Raw genomic sequence first — 23,875 nt, forward strand, 5'->3', positions numbered from 1 at the left:
TAGAAATTAATTTAAATTTAAACAAAATATTGGGTATACAGGACAAAGACCTAGCACTATACAATAAATTCTATTCAATTATACTATTTTAATTTAACATCATCCATTAATATTTTTATTAGTAATGAGTATTATATCTGATTTCAGAATGACAGACAAAGATGAATCAATTCTTATTTTATTGCAGTCAAAAGAACAGGAAAGCATCTCATTTTAATGATGTATTTGTAACAGTGTACAATTCAAAAAGTATTTTACAGTCTTTAAAGAAAACCGTCCACATTTCCCGACGAAAGGTTCCATGTTTGTGTTCTGTTACATTGATTCACACCCAGAAAATCAGACAGCAGTTTAGACTTACTGTACTGTAATCAGTTCATAAACTTTGAAGAATCCAGCTCCAAGAAAAGTTTCTGAAACACCTGAAAAGATGCCTGGGATACTGGAGATTCAATGCATAGATCCAATCCAATGAGTATAAAGCCTGCCCTGTGAACACCTTTAAGGCCTCAATAACAATTCCAGCATCCTTTGGGCTTCCACTCCTAGAAGATCCATTCTTTACAATTACAGCCATCACAAGCTGCTCAAGTCCCGCCTCTTCATCTTTATCCTGCAACATTAAACAGCAAATATGTCTTAAAACCTTTATAAATGTATACAGCTTGAATATTGAAATAATCCACACATTAAACTTGTACATTAAAATGTTTTAAAGAAAACTGGAAGATATGTGCAATGGAGTTCATCTGAGTTTGTGGCTTATTAGGTATGTTTGAAATGTGCAATAATATTGAAAACTGATTAAAAAAATTCTCATTGGAATTACAAATAATATCAAAAAATGTTTGAAAAGATATATAATCTATATTTATAATTAGGGCAAATCTTTTCCCTACATTTTTTTCTGTCACACGACAGTCACATATTTATTTGTTAGCCAAGTTACTCACATGTGTATATACACACACATACACTATATACACAATATAATATGTACAATATATTCATTTAATAATATTCCTCACCTTTTGTTGTGAATAAAGTTCTCCCTCAGCAATGTTTCACGTTGCCTGCAGGAAGCTGCAGTACGTTACAGGCCTTCATGAACACACAATTTAGATAATAGGTCGCGAAATTAATAATAATAATAAAATGTTCAATTTACATAATGTAGAAAGCTTAAACATTTTAAAAAGACAACTTATACATTTAATATCTTACTCACCTTTTGTGGAATAAAATGAATAATGTTATATTTCCCCTCAGTAATGATACTGTACTCGCGGGAAAATTCAACACAGGGCGTTGCAATTGAGCACACAATTAATTTACAGCGAAGAATAGTTTATATTACCAATTTATTCGAATACTTTGTGGATATAGTTAACACAAAACTAAATAAACCGAAAAAGACCGCAGTAAAGTCACATTTATTTTTATAACACGAACCAAGCGAGCGAGCGAGCAGAATTTGTCATAATAGATACATACATGATACATATCTATGAGAGTTAGTGATAAGAGAACCCACCCATTCAGAGGAACAGTATGATTGGTCAGTTTTTCTGTCACTCAAAATGAGTTGCATCTGGACCACCAATCGCAGCATGCGAATCGACGAATGCATCCTAGATATGCGACCTCCTGGGTCCTAAAGCTGAAGTTACGTACAAACCCAGTTCATATTAATCCTTATTGTAATTAATATTTACAAATTACAAACAAATTATACAAAGAAACCCTGCTTATAGACTTATAAGACTAAAGATTGCCCGTTAAATTTACCCGAAATGAATTTTATCCACAGTTTAAACACTACATTGACGTCACAGCCAGCGGAGATTTTCAGAGACTGGCCGAGGTGAGGCGACGTTGACCGGTATATTTACGCGCGGAGCGCCGGCTGATTATCTGGAGCTCCCATCGCCACAAAACTCGAAGGAAATGTTTAAATAGGCGATATCTTTATGAACCTACTGCAGATTCTTGTTTAAAAAACATACATTCTCGACTGAAATGCTTTGAAAACTTTGAATGTTGGCACAATAACAGAAATATTTCCTAAATCCGTCTGCTCAGCGCTCACGACCTGCAATACAACCCGGAATGGTTTTTGATTTAAAACAGCTGATTAATATTACGTTGGATTTATTCAGTATTCGCTACATGCGCAGATACACAATAAGAATAGCTAAATCCTTCACAAAAACAATAAGTTGTTTTTATTCCAGTCATTTTTAAAAAATTTTAACACAAAAATAATAACAAACTACATGAAATTAATTTTATTAAATAAAGTTTACATATTCAATTTCATAAAATCTACAAGCCTGCAGAATGACTTTTTACAGTGTGTGGTCTAAAAATATTCACCAAAGTGTCCCCTTACGGGCTCCGTAGTATTCAAAGCACCTTTAAAGAGGAAAAATAACGATAAGGCTTCAGAATCAAAGCAAGCTACAACAGAACATGTAAAGGAGGTTGATGCTGATGATGTTGGCAATGATAGTGATTTCTCTGATTCTAGTGCTTCTAGTTGTTCTCAGAATGAATGGATATGTCAAGAGTATGATACTGATGAAATCAAGAAGTTTTTAAAACTGACAAAAAATCTGAGGGGGGTACAGGTTGCTGATTATTTTCCAGACATTAAACGCTTTGTAGAAAATACTAGAACTTTTATGAGTGAGGGGTATTTTACGTTTATAGGTTTTTAAGTTTATAGGTTGAAAAAATTTGTGACAAAACTCAAACCAACAGAATAAATTGATGGCATTGAACTGGCTTAATTATTTACCCCCTATTGGCTGTTTTTTTATGGCTTAAGTTTACTTCTCTATTCTTTTATTTTTTTATGGGTGATATTCGTATTGCATCCCTAAATGTAAATGGAGCAAGGGATTCCATAAAACGTACAGAGATATATGAAACTATGAGTCAGAAACAACTTGATGTTTTACTGTTACAAGAAACACACAGTGATATAACAAATGCTGCTGATTGGACAAAAGAATTTAAAGGCCTTTTTTTTTCAAGTCAAAAATCCTCACTTAGTGGAGGCGTTGCCATTTTATTTTCAAAAAATGTTACTCCCCATTCTACTGAGGTGGAAGAGGTTGTGAAAGGAAGGTTGTTAAAGATTCGAGCTCAGGTTGAGAGGCATACCTTTGTTTTTATGTGCGTATATGCTCCAACCTTACCAGTAGAAAGAATGGTTTTTTTACATACTCTTTCTGAAACTTAAAAAAAATGTAATGGTGAAGAACATTTATTCCTAGGTGGAGAATGTGTAGAAACTAATATAGATAGAAATCATGTAGAATCACATTTACTTTCTCGCAAACGACTAATTCAGATGATCGAAACAAATGACTTATGTGACGTATGGAGGAGTTTAAATGGGAATCTAAAGCAATGGGCACATGCCCGTGACAACATGTTGTCATTAGCAAGACTGGACAGATTCTATTGTTTTAAACACCATCTTAGTATTTTTAAGACCTGTTTTATAATCCCAGTTGGGTTTTCAGATCATAGTTTAGTTATATGTACGGTAACTTTAAACTTTGTCAAACCAAAAAGTACTTATTGGCATTTTAATACGAATTTATTAAGTGATGCACATTTTATTGAAACTTTTACATTTTTTTGGGAGAATTTTAGGAATGAAAAAGCTAATTATCAGTCTTTACAGAAATGGTGGGAGTTTGGAAAAACACAAATCAAACAGCTATGTCAACAGTATAATCATAATGTCACGAAAGATATAATTAAATCTATACAAGTTTTGGAAGATGAAATTTTAAAATTCCAAGAAGTAGCAGAGTTAAGTGGAAATCAAGCGCATATTGATTCCCTTTTTTTAAAGAAATCTGTTTTGTCTGATATGCAAAGAATGAAGGCACAAGGGGCGCTAATTCGATCACGGTTTAAAGATATAGACCAGATGGATGTGCCGTCAAAGTTCTTCTTTAGTCTAGAGAAAAAGAATGGTCAAAAACGTTTGATACATTCTTTATTTTCTGAGACTGGTTCTCTTTTATTAGATCCCATAAAAATTCGGGAAAGAGCGAATCGATTTTATGAAGGGCTTTATAGTTGCGAACACAAAGAGGATCGGGTTGTTGAACAGAGTTTTTATGAAGAGCTGCCGAAGGTCTCTGAAGACTCTAATGCAGCACTAAAGAGAGCCATCGGCCTGGGGGAACTATATGAAGCTCTCCAAAGTATGGAGAACGGCAAGGCTCCCGGGATCGATGGAATCCCGGTTGAGTTTTATAAAGCCTTTTGGCCTGTGTTAGTGGAGGATCTGCTGGCAGTTCTCAGCGACAGTCTAGTCGAAGGACTTTTGCCGCTAAGCTGCAGAAGAGCGGTCCTTACCCTTTTGCCAAAGAAAGGTGATGTGAGAGATATAAAGCAATGGCGACCCGTATCCTTATTGTGCTATGACTATAAATTGCTCTCAAAAGTGTTAGCTACTAGACTAGGACGGGTTTTGGAAGAGGTAATCCACTCTGGTCAGTCTTACTGTGTGCCTGGCAGATGAATTTTCGATAACATCCATCTAATAAGAGATTTATTTGATGTCTCTAGAATATTGGGAGTAGATATGGGATTGATTTCCTTAGATTAGGAGAAAGCGTTTGATCGCGTAGAACATAACTTTTTGTGGAAAACTCTACAAGCATTTGGTTTTAGTTCTGATTTTATAGGTTATGTTAAAATATTATACAATGACATTGAGAGTTTATTAAAAGTTAACGGTGGCTTATGTGCTCCTTTTAAAGTATGTCGTGGTGTAAGACAGGGTTGTTCTCTATCAGGAATACTTTATACATTGCCAATAGAACCATTTTTAAATAAGTTGAGAAGAGTTTTAGAAGGGGTATCTTTACAAGCTTGTAAAAGTACTTTTTGTTTATCAGCTTACGCTGATGATGTTGTCATAATACTTAACATGCAAAATGATGTGAATACTTTATTAAAAACATTGAGGGAGTTTGAAACCATCTCTTCTGCAAGAATTAATTGGGATAAAAGTGAAGCAGTGTTAGTAGGGAAGTGGGAAAGAGGGGTACCAATACTACCAAATGGGTTAAGTTGGAAAAAAGATGGTTTAAAATATTTGGGGGTGTTTTAGGAGACGACACGATTGTTCAAAAAAATTGGGAGGGTACAATTGAGAAACTACAAGGTCGTCTTATGAAATGGAAATGGATTGTAAAGAATATTTCATATAGAGGACGAACTTTGATTATTAATAATCTGGTGGCTTCTTCGTTATGGCACCGACTAGCTTGTATAGATCCACCCGCATGGTTACTAGGAAAAATTCAATCTCTTTTAGTAGATTTTTTGGGACAAATTGCATTGGATACCACATAATGTATTGTATTTGCCAAAGGAAGAAGGAGGACAAGGACTTGTACATTTGCAAAGTAGGACTGCAGATTTTCGATTACATTTCCTACAGCGATTTCTCAATGGCCCAGAGGACTTAAGTTGGAGGCCAGTGGCCAGTGCAATTTTAAGGAATGCCGAAGGACTATGTTTACATAAATCATTGTTCTTGTTAGATCCCAAAAGAATGAACACATCCAGTTTGCCGAAGTTTTATTGTAATTTTTTTTTAAAGTTTGGGACCTTTTTCAAGTAAAAAGAACTGACTTTACATCCTCAATATTTTGGCTACTGAAGGAACCCCTGATTTATGGGTCACGTTTGGACATTCTTGGTGCATGTGGGTCAATGACAGCAGTATTCATTAAATCCAAGATAACAACAGTAAAACGTTTAATTAAAGTGGCTGGCCCAAGTCTGGGAAAAGTTGAAGATGTAGCTAATGTTTTAGGAGTTAAGTCCACTTGAATTGTTGCACAAGTGTTACAGAAATTACTATCTGTTTTTACAACATAAGAAGTGAAAAAGTTGATAGACATGGATATGTATGAAAATAACGGTAAGAATATTTACAATGCTTGTATAAAATCTTTCAACAAAAAGGGACTCCATGAGAGAATTGATACACCATGGCGTACTATTTTTAAAATGAGTAATGATGTCAAACCAGAGTGGAGAGCACTTTATAAGCCACCGTTAGCTAAAAGAGATGGAGATTTACAATGGCGAATTTTACATGGCATTATTGCTGTTAATGCTTTTATTTCTGTTTTAAATCCAGATCCAAGAATGTCCTTTTTGTTTTCAGAGGGAGACTGTTTTTCACACCTTTTTGTATTGTTCAAGGCTTAAGCCTTTGTTTGATTGTTTGCAAGATTTTTTAAAATTGTTTTAATGAGAAGTTTTCTGTGCAAACTTTTATCTTGGGTTGTAAATATCTCCAAAGAAGAAAGTACGAGTGTAACTTGTTAAATTTTATTTTGGGCAAAGCCAAAATGGCCATTTATATTAGCAGAAGAGATAAAATTGAGCAAAAAAGTGAGTATAATGTGGAAAGGGTGTTTTCAGCCATGATCAAATCAAGACTTCTGATTGAGTTTCGTTTTTATAAAATCATGAACTCTTTAAATGTTTGCATTTGCATTTCTTTTTTAATATGTTTTTTAAACACTTTTGTAAAAATTGTTGACGATGAGTAATATTGTTATATAAAGAAGCTTGAAAAATCAAATCTCTCTCTCTCTCTCTCTCTCTCTCTCTCTCATGTCAAATTATCCTGCGCGAGAGCGCATTCTTGAAGTTCAAAGGGAAAGAAAAGCGCATGTTTTCGCGGCAATTGCGTCACCCAATTCGCGTCATTTGCATCGCCCCATGCTAGGACGCGTGTGGATGCGTCTTGGCATTGACTTTGTATGTAATCTGCTTGCACAAATCCTTTATCTTGTTCCCTTGCTTCACGTTTTTTCCCCTTTATTCTGCACCAGACGGATAGCTTTGCCTTTGTTTTAAATCAATGGTGGGCATATAATATGCGCATCGTTACCAAATCACTCTTCTGCGTCATGCACGCGGTCGTTTCTAAATTTGAAGGCTGCAACCTCCGGATGTCGCATATGCGCGCTGCATACATCATCAAGCCTGATTTATTAAAGTTAAATAAGCATTTCATTTGCAAGTCATAAGCATAATATAACAATTAACCATTAACTAAGAATAATAGTCAACATTATAATTGTTAATATTCTGAAATACGTTTTTATGACGCATATGCAGCCTACAAATGTGACCTCTCAAGGCTGCAGCCTTCGGATTGAGAAACTGCCTGCATGTTGTCCGAGTACATATCAGTGATTTAAGAAATCATTAAGTATTTTTAAAAACCTGCATAAATTCGGAAGTTTGCAAATTATTTAAATTATAGCGTCTTGTTTTCATTAAACCTAATAATCATTTTTCTTTGATATAATGGTTTTAAATAATTCTGAGATCAAGGGGGCCCTCTAGTGGTGCGGGGCCCTATGCAAATTGCGTACTTTGCGTATAGGAAAGACCGGCACTGACTGCTTTAATTTAAAAAAATTTATGGTGGGTGGCAGATGAGTTTATGGAATTATGAATCCGAAAGCTTCCGAAGTATTAAAGTATTTTAAGCCAAGTTGTGATAAAAGAGTAGTCTGTTACACTGTGCCAAACGTCGCTGGCTTATCATGGGAGCACAACGACAATGCACGAGCATCTCAAACGAAAACACCCGGGAGTTATTGACGATGCACCCACAGAGAAGAATAGGACAACGTAAGTAACTGTTATATGATTATTAATGAAACGTTGAGCAAGTCTGTACTGTTTATTAACTCTTTTGAGGAGTACAATGACTCTGTCTTTGGATGTTAACTCTTTCCCCGCCATTGACGAGATATCTCGTCAATTAAAAGAAAACGCTTCCCCGCCAATGACGAGATTTTCCGTCTTTCCGCAATACCGCTATTATCTACCAGGTGGCGCCCTTCCGGATGAAACATTTTTTTTTGTTTGAAAGCAGATGGTCTGTTCTTTCATTTGGTATATTGTATGTTTATATATTTGAAGAAGAACATTTTCTGGAAGGCATTAAACTTTTGTGAAAATCATGAAAAACGCTGGCGCTGGCTGGCAACTTTTTTAAAAAACGCTGGCGGTGAAAGAGTTAAAGGCTATCAGTGTTTGCTCGTGATTCCGCCACGGAATCAACACACACTGGCCGCAACGAATAGATTTTTCATGTTTCCCATTTACGTCTTTATTATACTCTTTTACACGTCTCAATTAATTGTTGCGAGTGTTCAACACATCTCTCTCTCTCTCTCTCTCTCTCTCACTCATGTTGCGTGCAGCGCCTCGACAGCGCGCGCCTCTCTCTCATGTGACATTGAAAATGTGGCAGTGTTTTAATGTACGTTCCTCTGTATACTTTTTTTTTGCGTAAACGTCAACATTCACGGATGTTACTGACAAGGACGACTGATCTAGTTAACATGACTTGAAGAAAGATTAGCAGTAGTGTGAGTCTGTGTGCGAGCTTTCTCCCTCCCTATGATGCTGTATGCCTGTGCATGTGTTCTGTAGTCTGTGTAACAACAACAACAACAACAGTGTATTCTCTTATATTTCTGGATATGCAGCGAATTGTCTGCGCTATATCACTCTCATTTAAAATCAAAAAATGGCTCAAAACACAACAACAATTATGAGAAGAGCAACAGCAGGAAAGCTACAATGTTATGGTGATTTTTGCATATCTAAATCAGGATTTAAGCAGCAGTTAAAGGAACAGCTGGTTGGATTAAAAATGAGGTGTAATGGGTCGTGTTTAATCACTATTTTATAGGCTAAAACAGAACAGATAATATGTATAATAGCATTCAGTTGTGTTAAAATGCAATATAATGATCAAAGAGTAGAAGTGAAACAGTTCATATTTCTGTTAAGCAACTACTTTGCACTGACATTTTTAATTATTATTTATATTGTTTACATTGGAATTTTTTATTTGGTAACATTTAAGTTGTTTATATTGTTTATGACACCGGTGAGTTCAAAATAAAATGGACACAAAGACATAACAAACAGTTGAGTTTTTTTTTATTAGTCATTTAGAATGGTCGACTATTCGAAAAATTTGTCGTTAGTGGCAGCACTATTAGTGTTAGATGTCCTAAACCACATGAACATTTCTTCATAAATCTGAATTGATTTCATGACTCACACTTGTAATTCTCATCAGATAATTGATGTAAAAATCTTCCTCTATTACAGGAGGAATATTAGCTGGAGATAACATAACTCTGATCTTACATTTAAAGATGTTACAGTGTTTAAAGGGACACTTCACCCATTTCAATTAAGCTTTGTATAGTTAGAACCCCAGTCATGTTTTTGAATGGTCGTGCATCATTTCATCAGTTGTCGCTGAGACAGGAGAAATACAGATTTCAGTGTTGCACTTCCTTCTTTCAATGATGTAAAAATCATCATATTGCATCATTGAAAGAAGGAAGTGCTGTATGTTTGTTGAAGGGGTGAGACTACAAACACCCCTTTTCTTGGTCAAATAGGCACCAAAATCGAAATGTATGTTACATTTCGACTACAAATATGACACAGCTTTAATAAAGATTAATGTTTCTACGGGTGAAATGCTCCTTTAAAGTCGCTATGAAACGGAATTAGCGATTGCCTTATTTTCCCTGTGGTGACGTATATCCGAATGAAACGGCTTTCGAGATGAAATAAGGCAGGGCTGGATTTGAATTTGTCCATCGAGATCTGATTGGATCGTTTGAAGTTGGGTCGTGTTGCTAATTGTTAATCGCTGCGATCTTCTCCCGGACCCCGCCCACCTGCCATACTTTTGACCGGAAGTGAAGAGAAATCGTTTTGTGGAGGGGAGGAGATTTGCATTTTTGATTAAAGATTATGAGCACACACAAATTTTTAAAAAAATAATGAAGCTCACAGATAAGTCATTTGTTAATAATACCACAATATTAAAAATATATATATAGTTTTTCATTTCAATTTTATTGCGACTTTAAAGATCAATTTCACTTAATCTATAAAAACATTATTAATGTGTGTGTCAGTGTCAATGATGGATCAATGTTTTTAATCATCTTTATAAAAACAACACGACGAGGAGAAAAACTCTTCATACACAATAATATCAGCAAAGATTTTATCAAAGAAACACCAAACTACATTTTCTGACATTTTAACAGAGGAGTTTTGTTGCACGTTGTGAAAGAAATTGAAATGAATCATAACTAATTATAACTAACATGTCTTTTCCTTACAGGTTTAAACATTTTTACTGTATGCTTTTGACAACAAAATGTGTTTAAATAGAGGAAGTATGTGTGGTTAAGTGATTTCAATTTAAAATCCCATGACTTGTTAAAGCTGAGGTCATCAAAAAAGTTAAATTTGTTTTGTCTGCATGGTAACAGAGAGGAGTTGCTGAATTGCAGATATGAAGAATAAATCATATTAGAGATTCGGCCGTGATTAAATCATATTCAAAGACATTAACTGGAGTCTGTCAGGTTGAACACATGATCTTAATTCCTCAAGTGTTTGTGTTCATTAGGGGTGGGAATCGTTTGGACCCTCATGAATCGATTCAGAATCGACATATATAATTGATGTATTAACCGGCATATCGATATGTAACTGTAACTGATATATCATATAATCATCATCATTACACACAGTGATTTTGGCAGTATTACTGTATTTATCTGCATTTATCTATGCAGCGCACCCAGCGCCTCTGTCTGAATAACAAATGATTTGCATATTTTTACAAAAGTATATTCATATTCTTATCTATATCTAAACATTTAGCAGCAGCTTTTTGGAAACGCTATTAGCACATCAGATGAGTCCGTAAATGAAAGGCGCTGTTTCTTCCTGCCGCTCACTGAACAGAGAAAGGGCAAAGGAAGATCATCCCAACATGTATTTTGTTTTCTTGTAGTTTAGAATTAGTCAAATAGAGCTAGATGTATTTGTTTTTTTCTTTCTCTACTGCTCGTGTAGGCTCCGCTGTGGGTACTCGTGCGGTGCGCGCTCTCAAGCTGTCCGTGTGCAGCACCCCTCCTGCAGTTGAGTTACGCCTTTTGGTTCTGTAGACACCCGGTGAGGATAAATGTCTTGTGTGTGTTGTCTATAGACGCACCGGTTAACTTAAGTCAGTCAGGTGTGTAGGGGAAATCTAACACCACAACATCATTCATTTTAATTGTAGGTGAATTTATTTTAATTTTAAGCTTTAGCTCAGTTTTTATCTTCACAGGTTGTGTTGTGGTGAAACACTGCAGTACTTTGATGACGCATCGATGTCTCATAATTATTCATGAGACTGCTGATGTATCTGCTACTGATCAGATCCTTTACAGTTTAGTGTGTTTTTTAATACAGTTTATGTTTAACTAAACCTCAGTACATGTGTGAATATCAGAGAGATGATCTTACTTCAGTATCTTCAGTTTACAGTCAGGATTCTTCAGTACATCAGAGATCAGCTTCACTCCTGAATCTGTGAGATTATTATCAGACAGATCCAGATGTGTCAGGTGTGATGGGTTTGATCTCAGAGCTGAAGTCAGAGCAACACAACCTTCATATGTGATACCACAACTACTCAACCTGTAGAGAACAGAGACACACAGTTTGTTCACACACAGATCAAATCTACAGTGAGTTAAATTTGTTTCTCTTTCTGTCATCATTTAGTGTTTATGGACATTTTCAGATTAGTTTCATTTATGTGTGTTTGCGTTTTACTGAAACACATCAGTGAGATTTACAAGGAAATTAACTTCATCAGTTTATGTTTATATTAACTGTGTGATTTATTTATTTTTATACAGTAATGAAATCAGATTTCTCTCATCAGACATCACAACATTTTCCCTTATGTTTTTATTTCTAAATGATTTTTGTTTTTTTTACTTTTTTCTCGCCATAATTCAATTTTAATGTTTTGTGTTTGTGATTGTCAGTAAGAGTTAAAGTGTTGTGATAAATGTTGAATAAAACCAGCTTCAGTTATCAAATACATTACTGAAATTGAAAAAAAATTCACCATTCAACATTTAAAGTGGATCAAAACTTTTTAGAAATAAAAAATCACACCAAAAGCGCTTTAAACGCTTGAAAACGGAAGGTGCGACGCACTGCCTTTAAAAAAAATAGCATTGCAACCCTGCTTTTTATATTGCTAAGCAACCACCGAGTCAGCTGTCTTGTCAATCAAATATTAAAGCGTGAGCGCTTTTTTGCTGTTAACTGTCATATTAGCAAAACTTTAAAAAGAGGATGCTTGCTCTGACCTTGTTTGAGGGTGAGAGATGCATAAACACGCAGGAGAGAGTGAGCGAGTGGAGTCCGGTTCTTCAAAGCAACTGTAAACTTCCCTTACCACGACGTAAGGCCCGCCTCTCCTCTCATTTGATTAGACAATGAAAAGACACAGATGGCGTCGGGTGCTTTTCCGCTCTCAGCGTTCCTTCAAAAGCGCGTGCTGCGGCTGGCGGCAAAAACCGCAAGGCGCTCAGTGCACATAAACAGCGCGCAAACGCTCCCTGCTCATAGAATATCATTCAAAAAAGGCGCCTGCAACTGCCATAAATGCTTTTGGTGTGATTGGCCCCTTAGGGTGTTTTCAAACCTGAGCCTATGTTTCAGAACCTGGTGCTTTTTCTCCTTGGTTCAGTTTGTTTAGGCATATGTGAACACAGGAGGGGCGGACTGTCTATGGTCACAGCTAGGGTTGTGCCGATGGACGATATCATCGTCCATCATGATGGTTGACTGACATCACGATGGAGAGACACCACTCCGCTGCGAGTCAACATACACTAACTCTCTAAAACCTAAAATCTTTGCGGGAATTGCTCTATAAATAAATTACATTGCTAGAATCTTGTCTTTTTACATGTACATTTAAATTAAATATTTAATTTTGTACAAGAAAACAGCCCATATTAATAATTTATTAGTAGCCTATTGTAGTGTCTCGGGAGATCGTGCTCATTGTTACATAGCTAGGCTATGTGGCTATACTGCACTGAAGCGGCAGTTTAAGATATAAACCCAGAATTCAGCGAATGCCAAAAACAAGAAAACGGGAACAACACTCTGACCAAAATGCGGGATTTACATACACAGACCATGTTTAAATTTCTATGTTTCTGGCCAGAAATACCAACTTGTTCACTTTGTCTACTTTTAATAAGCTGCGGATTGAAGTGCTGGCTGCTCCCCGTGGTGCTGAAGAGAGTACTGGTGGCACATATGCACAGATATTTACATGCAACCTATTGGAAAGCACGGAGGAGTTAGTAAAATAACTAAATTAAAGCTTTTAAATAGAAAAAATATTTATATTCTAAAAAAGTGCTTAAAAGTGCACAACTCTTCTTAAGTGGAATAAAGCTACCTTTTCCCCTTATGTGCATCCTATTGGAAATAGTCATTAATTGGGTTAGTAAAATAACAAAATAATTGTTTTAAGTACAAAAACGTATTTGTGTAAAAATATATATTAAAATAAAAAGTGCACAACTCTTCTTAAGTGGAAGTAATAAACTAAAATAACAAATAATAATTATATAATAACGAATAATAAAAAAATAAAATACCCCCCCCCACACACCTAACCATATCATCGTCCATCGCGATGGTTTAACGTAACCATTGTCAACTGCCAATTTAGGAGACATCACCCCACACTAGTCACAGCAGCCACAACTACCAGATGAAGATCAATAAAACACTCCCAGGAGGTTCACAACAAGATTACAATATGCCCGGGATATGCTGTGCTGTTGGCGGTAACAACAGTCGTTAGAGGATCTGAACTACAATAGTATTCTATTCCAAAAGAGTTAAATCAGCGGAATAAAGGATTGCCTTCAATCAGAAGTGACCAATAATGCTTGACTATGAATAGTAAAAAGTTCTCAAGTAATTAAATAATCAAGTAAACCGTAAGTAATCAAATAAGAACAAAGAAACAAATGAAACAAATAAATATAACATTAAGTAACTTTTTTTTTTGATAAGTTACAGCTGTCACTTATACTATAATACTTACAAGCCTATAGTAATGGATTAATACATCCTAAACCACTTTTTCCATAAACTTTTCACTTTACACATAAACTTTTTATATACATTTATATATGCCAATGGACATTTTGACTTTATTATGAGCGTATGTGACCATCAAAGCCTGAAAGATCACAGTTCTGTATGTGCACGTTTGTTCCCGTTGAGGTGTTATGGACAGCAGACTTCCTTTTGTGTCCCAGCAACTTATTTTCAGGGCAGATTAACCATATGGGCAAACTGGGCGAGTGCCCAGGGGCACCGAATTCTTAGGGGCACCAACTTAAACCAGCCATAAAAAAATATTTTATGAAATTACAAAAGTACTTGCTCTTTAAGACATAAGTTGCGCATCTACTTAGCAGGGCCGGAGTGGGACTCATTTTCAGCCCTGGAGTTTCATGTCTTAGACCAGCCCACTTTAGTTCAAAACTGACTATATTAAAATAGTATAATTAAATCCTCAGTAGTTTATAAGTCTGCAATAGTGCACTATATTCTCTGCAGCCTTGCAATGCATTGTATTTTTCAAATATATAATTTCCAATTCAATGCAAATACAGAAGTCTAAAACAATTATGATTTTTGCGGTAATCATGCAGCCCTACCATAAGGTATTTTAATATTATTTAATTAAACTTATAAAAAATTTACTGAAAAGGAACAAATGTCTTTGTGTTTTCCCCATATTACGATTTTTAATTAATGGTCGGTCTTGAGATTACCTGTTGGGTTGAAAAATTTTGGAAACCCCTGATAAACAATACAAGCAAGATTTAAGTATAGCCTATGCAGTGGAAACAGATGGAAAAATACAAATCTTTATCTTAATCTGTTTAGCAGTACTTAGATCAAAGCTAGCGGGAGATCCGGACCATAAAGTTATAAAATACTCGGGGGTTAGCCTCGTCAGAAAAGCTGGGGCGGTAAGGCCCGGTCTCGGTGTGTTAAACTCATCATGACACACAGATTCCAGCGTAAATTGTGATGTAGCAGTCCTCAACAATACACTCGTTTTACCTGGACAATAATATCATATTCCCGTTATAAAACATTTTCAAACGCATTATTTTCGCAAATTACAGAAATTTAGACCCGGCGGGGATGTATACTGCTTGTGGACTGCGTGCTAATTGCTAGAAGCTAGCGGGAGGTCCGGACCGTGAAGTTATAAGAGGCTCGGGGGTTAGCCTCGTCAGAAAAGCCGGGGCGGTAAGGCCCGGTCTCGGTTAGTTTGGCAAAACACTTTTAGTTTGGCAAAGCACTATTACTTAGCCGTTAAAGCAGTTAAATATTTTATTAACTTTCGAAACCACGTTGTAAACTATCTAGCCTGCAAAAATATCTATATAGCGTACTGTCTACAAACAATTTTAACATCACTATACATTTAAAAGGTATAATTTACGGGATTAGCATCAATGTATGATATCTGTTTTGAGATACAGATGCTCTAGCATCATAAATGTAGTATTTTGTGACAGAAGATGACAACATACAAAATATAACGTGACTTCTTACCTTTTGTGTTGATACAACGATCGCGAATCGAATCCAGTCTGGTTCAGATGTGTGAATGATTCATGAAAGTCCAATAAAATAAATCCAATGACCATTTTTGTCCACAAATGCGTATAATCCGTGAAATATAGATACATAGTCTGTTGTTTACATCAGATTTCGCATGAAGGTCTTACAATCTGAGGACTATTTGCGTCGTAACACACTGTATATAAAATTACTCCGGGTTCCAATAACCACGTGTTAAAACTTTGTTTTTAAAAGTAGGCGGGAGTATAATCCAAAATATCCAAACAGCGCTGTTATTTCCGTGTGACATGATGACAGCACAGAGGGTAACAGCGAAGTGACTGACTGCTCTGTGCTCTCTCTAGCTACCTGGTGGGTGGAGACCTGCGAGTTGGGTGGTGTGCGGGAAAATTCAAACTGAATGTGACGAAACGGCTAGTTACGTCACAACGGAGCTGAGTTTGAACTCGCGCAATCTGAGACTCAAGGCAGAGGACATTCAGAAACCTGTATCTCACTCAAAACAGCATGGATGGATTTTTTTCCACGTTTGTATGTGTGTTGGACCATCAGAGACACAAATGAACACCCCAAAACCCAGAAAAAGTGAGTTTTTCATAATATGGGCACTTTAAACGCACGGAGCACCAGGTCAGTAGCTGCACAGAGATAAAAAAATCCCTGGGACGTGAGCTGGTCTCTCAGAGCCTTAGCCATATAAACCTACAGCAACGGCATAGCGTGCAGGCCAGAAGCCGTCTCCCCACAAGCCCATTAAGCAGACCTCGTCAGCAATTGGTTATGAGCCCGAGAGAGACTGCAGGCTCGTGAGGGAAGGGTCGGCTGGTCCCTCGGGACACCAGCACAATGCTTTAGCGGCTCCGCCATCGAGAGAGGTAAGGGGAGATGGCTGATGCGGTCGGTTCCGGGAGGAAAACAGGATTTTCCACGACCGAGTCAGTTCATCATGCACCTCGGGAAAGAAAGGCACAGGGGGTGAGGGCTGAAAAGCCCAAGCATCCCGAAGTACCAATCTTAGAGGCAGGTAGTTCGGGTGGGGGAAGCCTCCGCAACCCTACCCGCAGGAGGGAGCGGAACCGTGTCGGCATCCGAAATAGATGGGCCCCCCTCTGATGCTGCAACAGACACAGAATCCTTGCGAGGACCGATAGAGGAGGAAAGCGTCGTAGAACATGCCCCACCCGTCTCCAACGGTACCTCTGACTGTGGATCAGGATGCTGAGAGCCGCTAGACGAACCAGCAGACTGATTTCAGCACCTTTATACGGAGAAAAAAATTTCTAGAGTTTTGCCACCGCACCTTTAACAGGCCTCCGCAACAGAAAAGGGGGGTGACTTTCTGCAAATCCAAGAGGGTCGTGTTCACGCAAGCGGAACACTAGCCCTCCACGTATGCTGCATCAGCGTGCTGAATACACAGACACGAGACACAAAGATCGCGGTCAACCCGGGGACCCATGACTCGCCGTGACACGAGAGAATGGCTGTCTTTAAAAAGACACAAATTCAACCCGTGCTGGTCTTTTAGTGAAAATCACTTGCGCTATGCTGAGTTGATGAAGCACAGAGGGGAGAGACAACGCACACACTTAACTCAAGTTCAAACGGAGAAATCAAAGAAGTTGAAAAACCGCGGGCCTCCGCTGCAGTGCTGTCTGTCCAACCAACGTTAGGTAAGCAGTGAAATTCCAAGTAGGGGAAAACTTCTCCTGAGCAGATGATCTGCCGGCTTTCGAAGCAAATAAAAGCAATTTTGGTATTGTGCACCTGCGGCTTATATGCGCACGTGGCGGGGCGGCACCGGCATTATGCAAAACTGCATGCCAAGTTCATTGGCGTTTTGTTAGTTTCTCGAAGTAGACAGGTCCCCGCGAAGCGGTTCCCAATTAGGGAACATAACCAGCAGCTGAAATCCAACAGGCCAAATATTAGGGGTGTGACGAGACACTTAATCTACGAGACGAGACACAAGATTGGGTTCATGAGAACGAGACGAGACAAGATTTTTACTTTTTTTTAAGAAATCCTCAATGATAAAATAAATTATTGAGAAACTGAAATCACATTATTTTGAAATGTTTTAACTAATCTAGGACTGTCCCTAACAATTATTTTGCTAATTGATAATGAAGTATTTTTGTATTTTTGATAATAAAAATAGACCCAAGTTAGCAATAACCTTTAAAATGACATAATAATGACGATGCAATAATAATTAGTTCAAATAAATTATCGAAACGTAGCATTTGTAATAAAAAGCAGCATGTATATGTACTATAACAAATGCCTGCAGGGGACGCTAACGGACCCGCTTCTGTTACTTTCACTTTAGAATCTAAATCTTAGACGCTTCATTTTAACCAAACAACGTTTAAATCCATTTAAATATTTAATATTTGTCCAACTCTTTATAAAAGAAATATAGCAATTGTTATTATTGAGCAAGAACATGCAAATATAAACTCTGAGTGAGGGTTTAATCTGCTGAGACACTTCTGACACTGATCAACAGACAATTGCAATGCATCTTAGATTAACATGATTGGAAGCCCAAACAAAAAAGCACATGCAGTAAAAGACTGTATATAATGCATGCACACTGCACTGGAAAAGGTTTACCCAGAAACTTAACTTTATGCTGACAGTTGCCGTTTCTCAAACAGAAAGCTGCATCCTCCAATGGTCGCATAAGCAGGCTGCATACGTCATCCAGCCTGGTTTATTTCAGTTAACTGAGCATTACATTCGCAAGTCATATTACAACAATTTACAATTAACGTAATATAATAGTAAACTTTATAATTGTTAATATTCTGTAATAAGACAGTCTTTATAAAGTATGCAGTCTACAAATGCGACCTCCAAAGGATGCAGCCCTTTTGTTTGAGAAACTACCAGCATTTCACCTCCACCTTAAATCTCGTGACATAATTAATTTTACGATACAATTTTAATCTCGCGAGATCTCGTTGCACGAGATCTTGTCACACCCCTAACAAATATTTTTCCATAATTGTAGATTCAACACCAGACCTCTCCCATGTTGATCAGTTGACATTTATTTTTAGATTTGTTAATGCTGAGGGAAGAGTATAGTTAAAAAGATTTGAGCCCATCCATAGCCACACAGGTGCAAGCCTTGCTGAGTGTGTAGGGATGGGAATCGAGAACCGGTTCTTCTTAAGAACCGGTGCCTAGTGAATCGATTCCTTTGAATCGTTAGCATGCGTGCTAAACGATTCCGCTTATCGGTTCCGCTCGTTGCTAATGTGTCATGACATCACACACGCTGTGTTGTTTTGGTTTAGAACGCAGCAAACATTGCATCCATCGAGGCAGAACGATCCAAAGTTTGGTTAAATTTAGTGGTGGGCAGAGCGAGGCTTCGTGAAACACTGAAACAGTTGAATCAGTAACTTATATTTCACGCGAACATACGACAATACGATCGCGTTGAAGGAAGTTGCAGGTCTGTCGCGTGTTGGATACATAATTACACAACAACACCAGCGGGTCAAGCACCAGCGGAGCTAACGGGCCGCCATCTGTTATTAATGCCGAAGGTAATGTGTTAATGTGAGCGCCATTTCATTATGTAAACTTTTGCTATACAGATATCTCCGTTTTCATTGTCCATCAAAGTGATGACGGCCAGAGTCTGGCTGGCTCTCACACACTGGCACAGAGGCTGCAGAAAGTATCTCTCGTGCACCTCTAGCTACTCCGTTTACAGAGGCAGGGAGGAATAAAATGACCGAAGAGAGGATAAACATATTTCACCGAGCAGTAACACTACTTTAAGTATTTCTACTTAAAAGTACATTTGTATTTTATCAGTGTTTTTTTATTTTTTTGAAAACATAACTTACATTCCAAAGCATATTATCATACGTTTGTACTACATTTCATAGTTTTTGGCTTTTGGCTAGTAATTTTTATTTTACTTTTACTTAAGTAAAAAGTACTTTTGTACTTTTACTCAAGAAAAGTAAAAGTACACATTTATGTAATTAGGTTTTAAATAAATTTTAATATGCAATATAAAAGGAATACACAGTATGATTCTATGCTTTAGAATGTAGTGAAAAATTTTTAGTAAAGTCAATTTTTTCCCAAGACAACACTGATAAAGCACAGATGCTTGGAAAATGAAACTATAATACTCAAGTACTGTCCACTTCTGCCAAACAGTGACTAAGTTTGTGGTAAAGGGTTTGCATCTGTTTGCCACAGATGCCTCTGCCTTTTGGTAGGTTAATTTGCTGTATTTGCTGTATTTGCTGTATTTTGTCCAGCATCATGTCTTTTCAAAAGAAAATAACAAATGCATGCATGACCAACGACCAAGTTGCATGTTTTTATGTCAGTCTAGTTCTGTTTTATTAATTCCTCGTCCTATCACATATATACTGGTTGAGAAACACTGCCCTAGGCTATAGGTCCCTGGACTTTACTGTAAGAAGTAGCTCACCTACTTTTAAGTTTGTTTTGAGGTTGCTACATATAATTTGTGTATACTGTTCTGTGTCTTCTGAACAAATATTAAAGCAAATTAATACAAACATACAAATTTGTACTTATTCCCTCACCCAATGAGAATCGTTAAGAGAATCGATAAGGAATCGTATCAATAAGCAACATCGATAATGGAATCGGAATCGTTAAATTCTTATCAATTCCCATCCCTATGAGTGTGTATTAAAAATGGTGCGAGACTTGTGATTGAACTTGTCAAATTGTGGTGGACAAAGCTACGATAATGTGAGTAATATGTCCGGTAAATATAACGGACTTCAAGCACACCTGAAAATGCAAAACCCTTTAATTCGTTACAAGCCCTGTGCCGCTCATTTTTTGAATCTTGTTGGCGTGAACAGCATAGATGATTGCTATGATGAGGTCACATAATTTTTTGTCATATACAATCTCTTTATAACTTTTACAGCGCATCTGGAATCGAGTATTTAATGACAGTGAGATTCACATTAATTTGACCCTTAAACCTCTGTGTGCCACAAGATGAAATCGTAGGGCCGACTCCACCAAAGCTCTCTATGAAAACTACAATGCAATTAGAAAAGCACTTGCAAAAATTGCTGCAGATTGCAATGAAAAGCAGACACAAGACGTGATGCTGCCGCACTCGCTGGTAAGCTAAATAATCTGGAAACGACGATAATGACAACACTGTGGAACCAGGTGCTAAGCAGATTTAAGGCAACAAGCGTTCATCTGCAAAAAGGCTTATCCACTGCTGTTGAACTATTGTTGTTTGTGTTGTTCAGTACAAGCCAGAGATGGGGACTCGAGTTTGAGACTCGGACTCGAGTGCGACTTAAGTCGCACACAGTGACTTCAGACTTGACTTGAGACTCGACCCTCAAAGACTTCAGACTCGACTCGGACTCGAGCCGCGCGACTCGTGAACAATGTTTATTTTTAGGAAACGTCTGATGAGCTCGCTGTCATAGCTCCCTCCGTTACCTACAACCTGCCCACGACGTAACACGTGACGTATCTGCTCCGCGCGCGCGGCCGCGAACATACATGAATGCACCGGCCGCTGCTGTGGCATTCATCTGAAGCTTTGGGTAGTGCTGTGACGGATCCGCGGTTCGGCTCGCATGCGATTTGCGGATTAATATGCAATTTAAATAGGGTAAGTTTATCACTGTTTCTAAGGCTTGCAATTGTTTAAATGGTTAAACAATTTAACCGCAAAAAGGCACTCAAGTGAGCAGATTTCTGTACGCACATGCGGTTAAGTGTATCTGGTCCAGCTCCAGTCAGGTCCAGAGTTGCGCTACTTTGTGTCATACTGTAGTCCATTAACATACATTTGCTGAATAGAGCAATGAAAAACAATGTAAGTTTTTATGTGAAGCGACTGCTGCATCTTCTTCCTGAAGCGCTCCGCCTGTGTTTGAACACGCGTTTAGTGCCCTCAGTAGTGTACATACAGAGAGAAGTGTTTCAAAAGTTAAGCCAACATAAAATCTTTCATTTCTGGACAAGGCACATACATACACGCAAAATGATCTCACAGTATTATTTTTCTAATAAAACATTTTTGTTTATGTCTTAAGAAACCAGTCAGAAACCTGTGCTTATTTGTTCTTAATAAAGAGAAAGTAACCTCAATTAACCTACTTAAGTCTGTGTCATTTATGTTAATCAAACAACCCAAGACAAACAGAAAATCACTTCTATTGCTCAAAAATAATAATAATAATATTTAATTTGTACAATAAAGACAGTGTTATAATCAATTTAATTTAATTTCTGTACCTAATGCTAATTTTAGACCTTACTTAATGTGCAACTATGTTCTTTTTTATAAATGTTTATAATTTCTTTATTTGTTATTAGAGTTTTATTTGTTACAACGAGACTTGAGACTTGACTTGGACTCGAGCCCAGAGACTTCAGACTTGACTTGGACTCAAGCTCAAAGACTTCAGACTTGACTTGGACTCGAGCTCAAAGACTTCAGACTTGACTCGGACTCGAGCTCAGAGACTTGTGAACATCTCTGGTACAAGCAATGTAGCATTACACCACTGAGTAGTTGCTAAGTTGTTAAGGACTTCAAAACAATACATTGTAATACATTTTGATATTGCTTCACCAGATCCTGAGACAGCAGGTGCGCCAAGCAGGTTTCACGAGGGCTTTTCATGTGTGTATCGTAATGAAAATAATGCATTATATCTTACCATTAAACGTCAGAAATATAGTAGAGATAATGGTTTTATGTGTTCTCATGTGTACCCATCCCAAAGCCAGGGGGCGCTCCCGTGCAGAAACTCCCTTTGTGTCACAGAAAATAGTAGTATTACAAATGCTATCCCAGGAAATGTCTACAGGAATATTTATATCGCTGTTCTTCAAATTGTTTCAGGTATTTTCATGATAATAAAGAATATTTTGAATGATTTTGTTTAACGAGTGTTGCTTTTTTAAATGCACATTATGAACGACTCAGACTCATAGTGATTTTAGATTGATAAGGACTTCCTACTGACCAAATGCCATAGTATACGCACAAGCTGTGCATGAAACACAGAATCGCAGCCTTGCAATTCAGAATCGATTTGAGACAGGCATTTTTAATGGGACACACGATTAATCCTTACAGCCCTAAAAAGTTGTCTACTCAGTTGTCTACTCAGTTGTCTAAAAACAGCTTTTAATTGCTCTTCTCCACATAGGTTCATGGTAAGAATGTTGTCCCACCTAAGTTTTGATTCCGACTTAAACAAATGAAGTAATATAACCGCACTTACAAAAACAGCCACACAATAATCTCGTAAAGCTGCTCTCTGTCCATCCTGATGGACAATTTAAGCGGAATCACAGAAAATAAACAGATGCACTCTGAGCAATTAAAGAAAGGTTTACACCAGAGGTGTGGACTCGAGTCATGTGACTTGGACTCGAGTCATGAATTTGATGACTTCAGACTCGACTCGACAAAATGTACAAAGACTTGCAACTGGACTTGGACTTGAACATCAATGACTCGTGACTTCACTTGGACTTGCGCCTTATGACTCGAGAAGACTTGCTACTTCACACGAAAACCTGGGGATTTTTTTTCACACGGCCGCGCCGCTCTCAGTATATCTGCATCTGTGAAAAAAATGTGCACAACCTGCATGCAGAGAGCACGCGCACTGCCTGCATGACAGCCAATCATTGTAGTCCCACGTTGGTTTGGATGTTGGGAGCTCAGCAGTGGTGTAGTCTACGTGATACCCAGGTACACGCCTTATACCCACTAGGAATTGTCAAGGAATTCCGTATACCCACTAAAAATAGCGCGAGGATGCGTAACAGCATGGTTTTGTGACATTTCAAACTTTTACTCACTGACCAGCATGCTACACTTGCTACTTTAGCGGGTTGAAATGCATATACATATTAGGCTATATATTTGGTGTGTTTGGCTTTCTGCCGACTGCGCGATCCGATCGGCATATGAAATTACTATAGCGGCGCGAAAGTGACTGGGGAGCAGACCGATGTGGCGCCAGTGACAGCAAAGTACCGCAAGAGTGATTCCAGTTATCACATGGAGAAATCTGCTTTGAATCGCTCTCGCGGTACTTTGACATCACCAAGAGGTCTGCTTAGCGCCAAATGAAGTCGAACCTGCAGTGTAGCTGCTCACGCGACCCTGTAAACAAACAATCCATGTAAAGTGAACGAGTGCTGCAACATAAAATCCGGAGAGTTAACAACGCACATGTGAGTAAACAACATTTAT

The 23,875-nt window shown here is 37.7% G+C and overlaps 1 protein-coding gene and 1 long non-coding RNA gene across 3 annotated transcripts in view; both read right to left on the reverse strand.

Annotated features, from left to right (window-relative positions):
* Positions 1-23,875, reverse strand: part of LOC141363240 (protein NLRC3-like) — a 102,679-nt gene that overhangs the window by 33,628 nt on the left and 45,176 nt on the right. For both annotated transcript variants that reach the window (XM_073865830.1, XM_073865829.1), the window contains one exon: positions 11,416-11,589. In XM_073865830.1, the coding sequence (XP_073721931.1) occupies positions 11,416-11,589 (174 nt within the window). The remainder of the gene's footprint in view (positions 1-11,415; positions 11,590-23,875) is intronic.
* On the reverse strand, positions 195-2,295 carry LOC129454410 (uncharacterized). Its single transcript, XR_008647881.2, has 2 exons — positions 1,029-2,295; positions 195-613 (listed from the first exon to the last, which is right to left on the reverse strand). It is a non-coding gene; the product is annotated as an uncharacterized lncRNA (long non-coding RNA).

This window comes from Misgurnus anguillicaudatus, unplaced genomic scaffold, assembly GCF_027580225.2.
Source record: "Misgurnus anguillicaudatus unplaced genomic scaffold, ASM2758022v2 HiC_scaffold_33, whole genome shotgun sequence".
Taxonomy (NCBI): domain Eukaryota; kingdom Metazoa; phylum Chordata; class Actinopteri; order Cypriniformes; family Cobitidae; genus Misgurnus; species Misgurnus anguillicaudatus.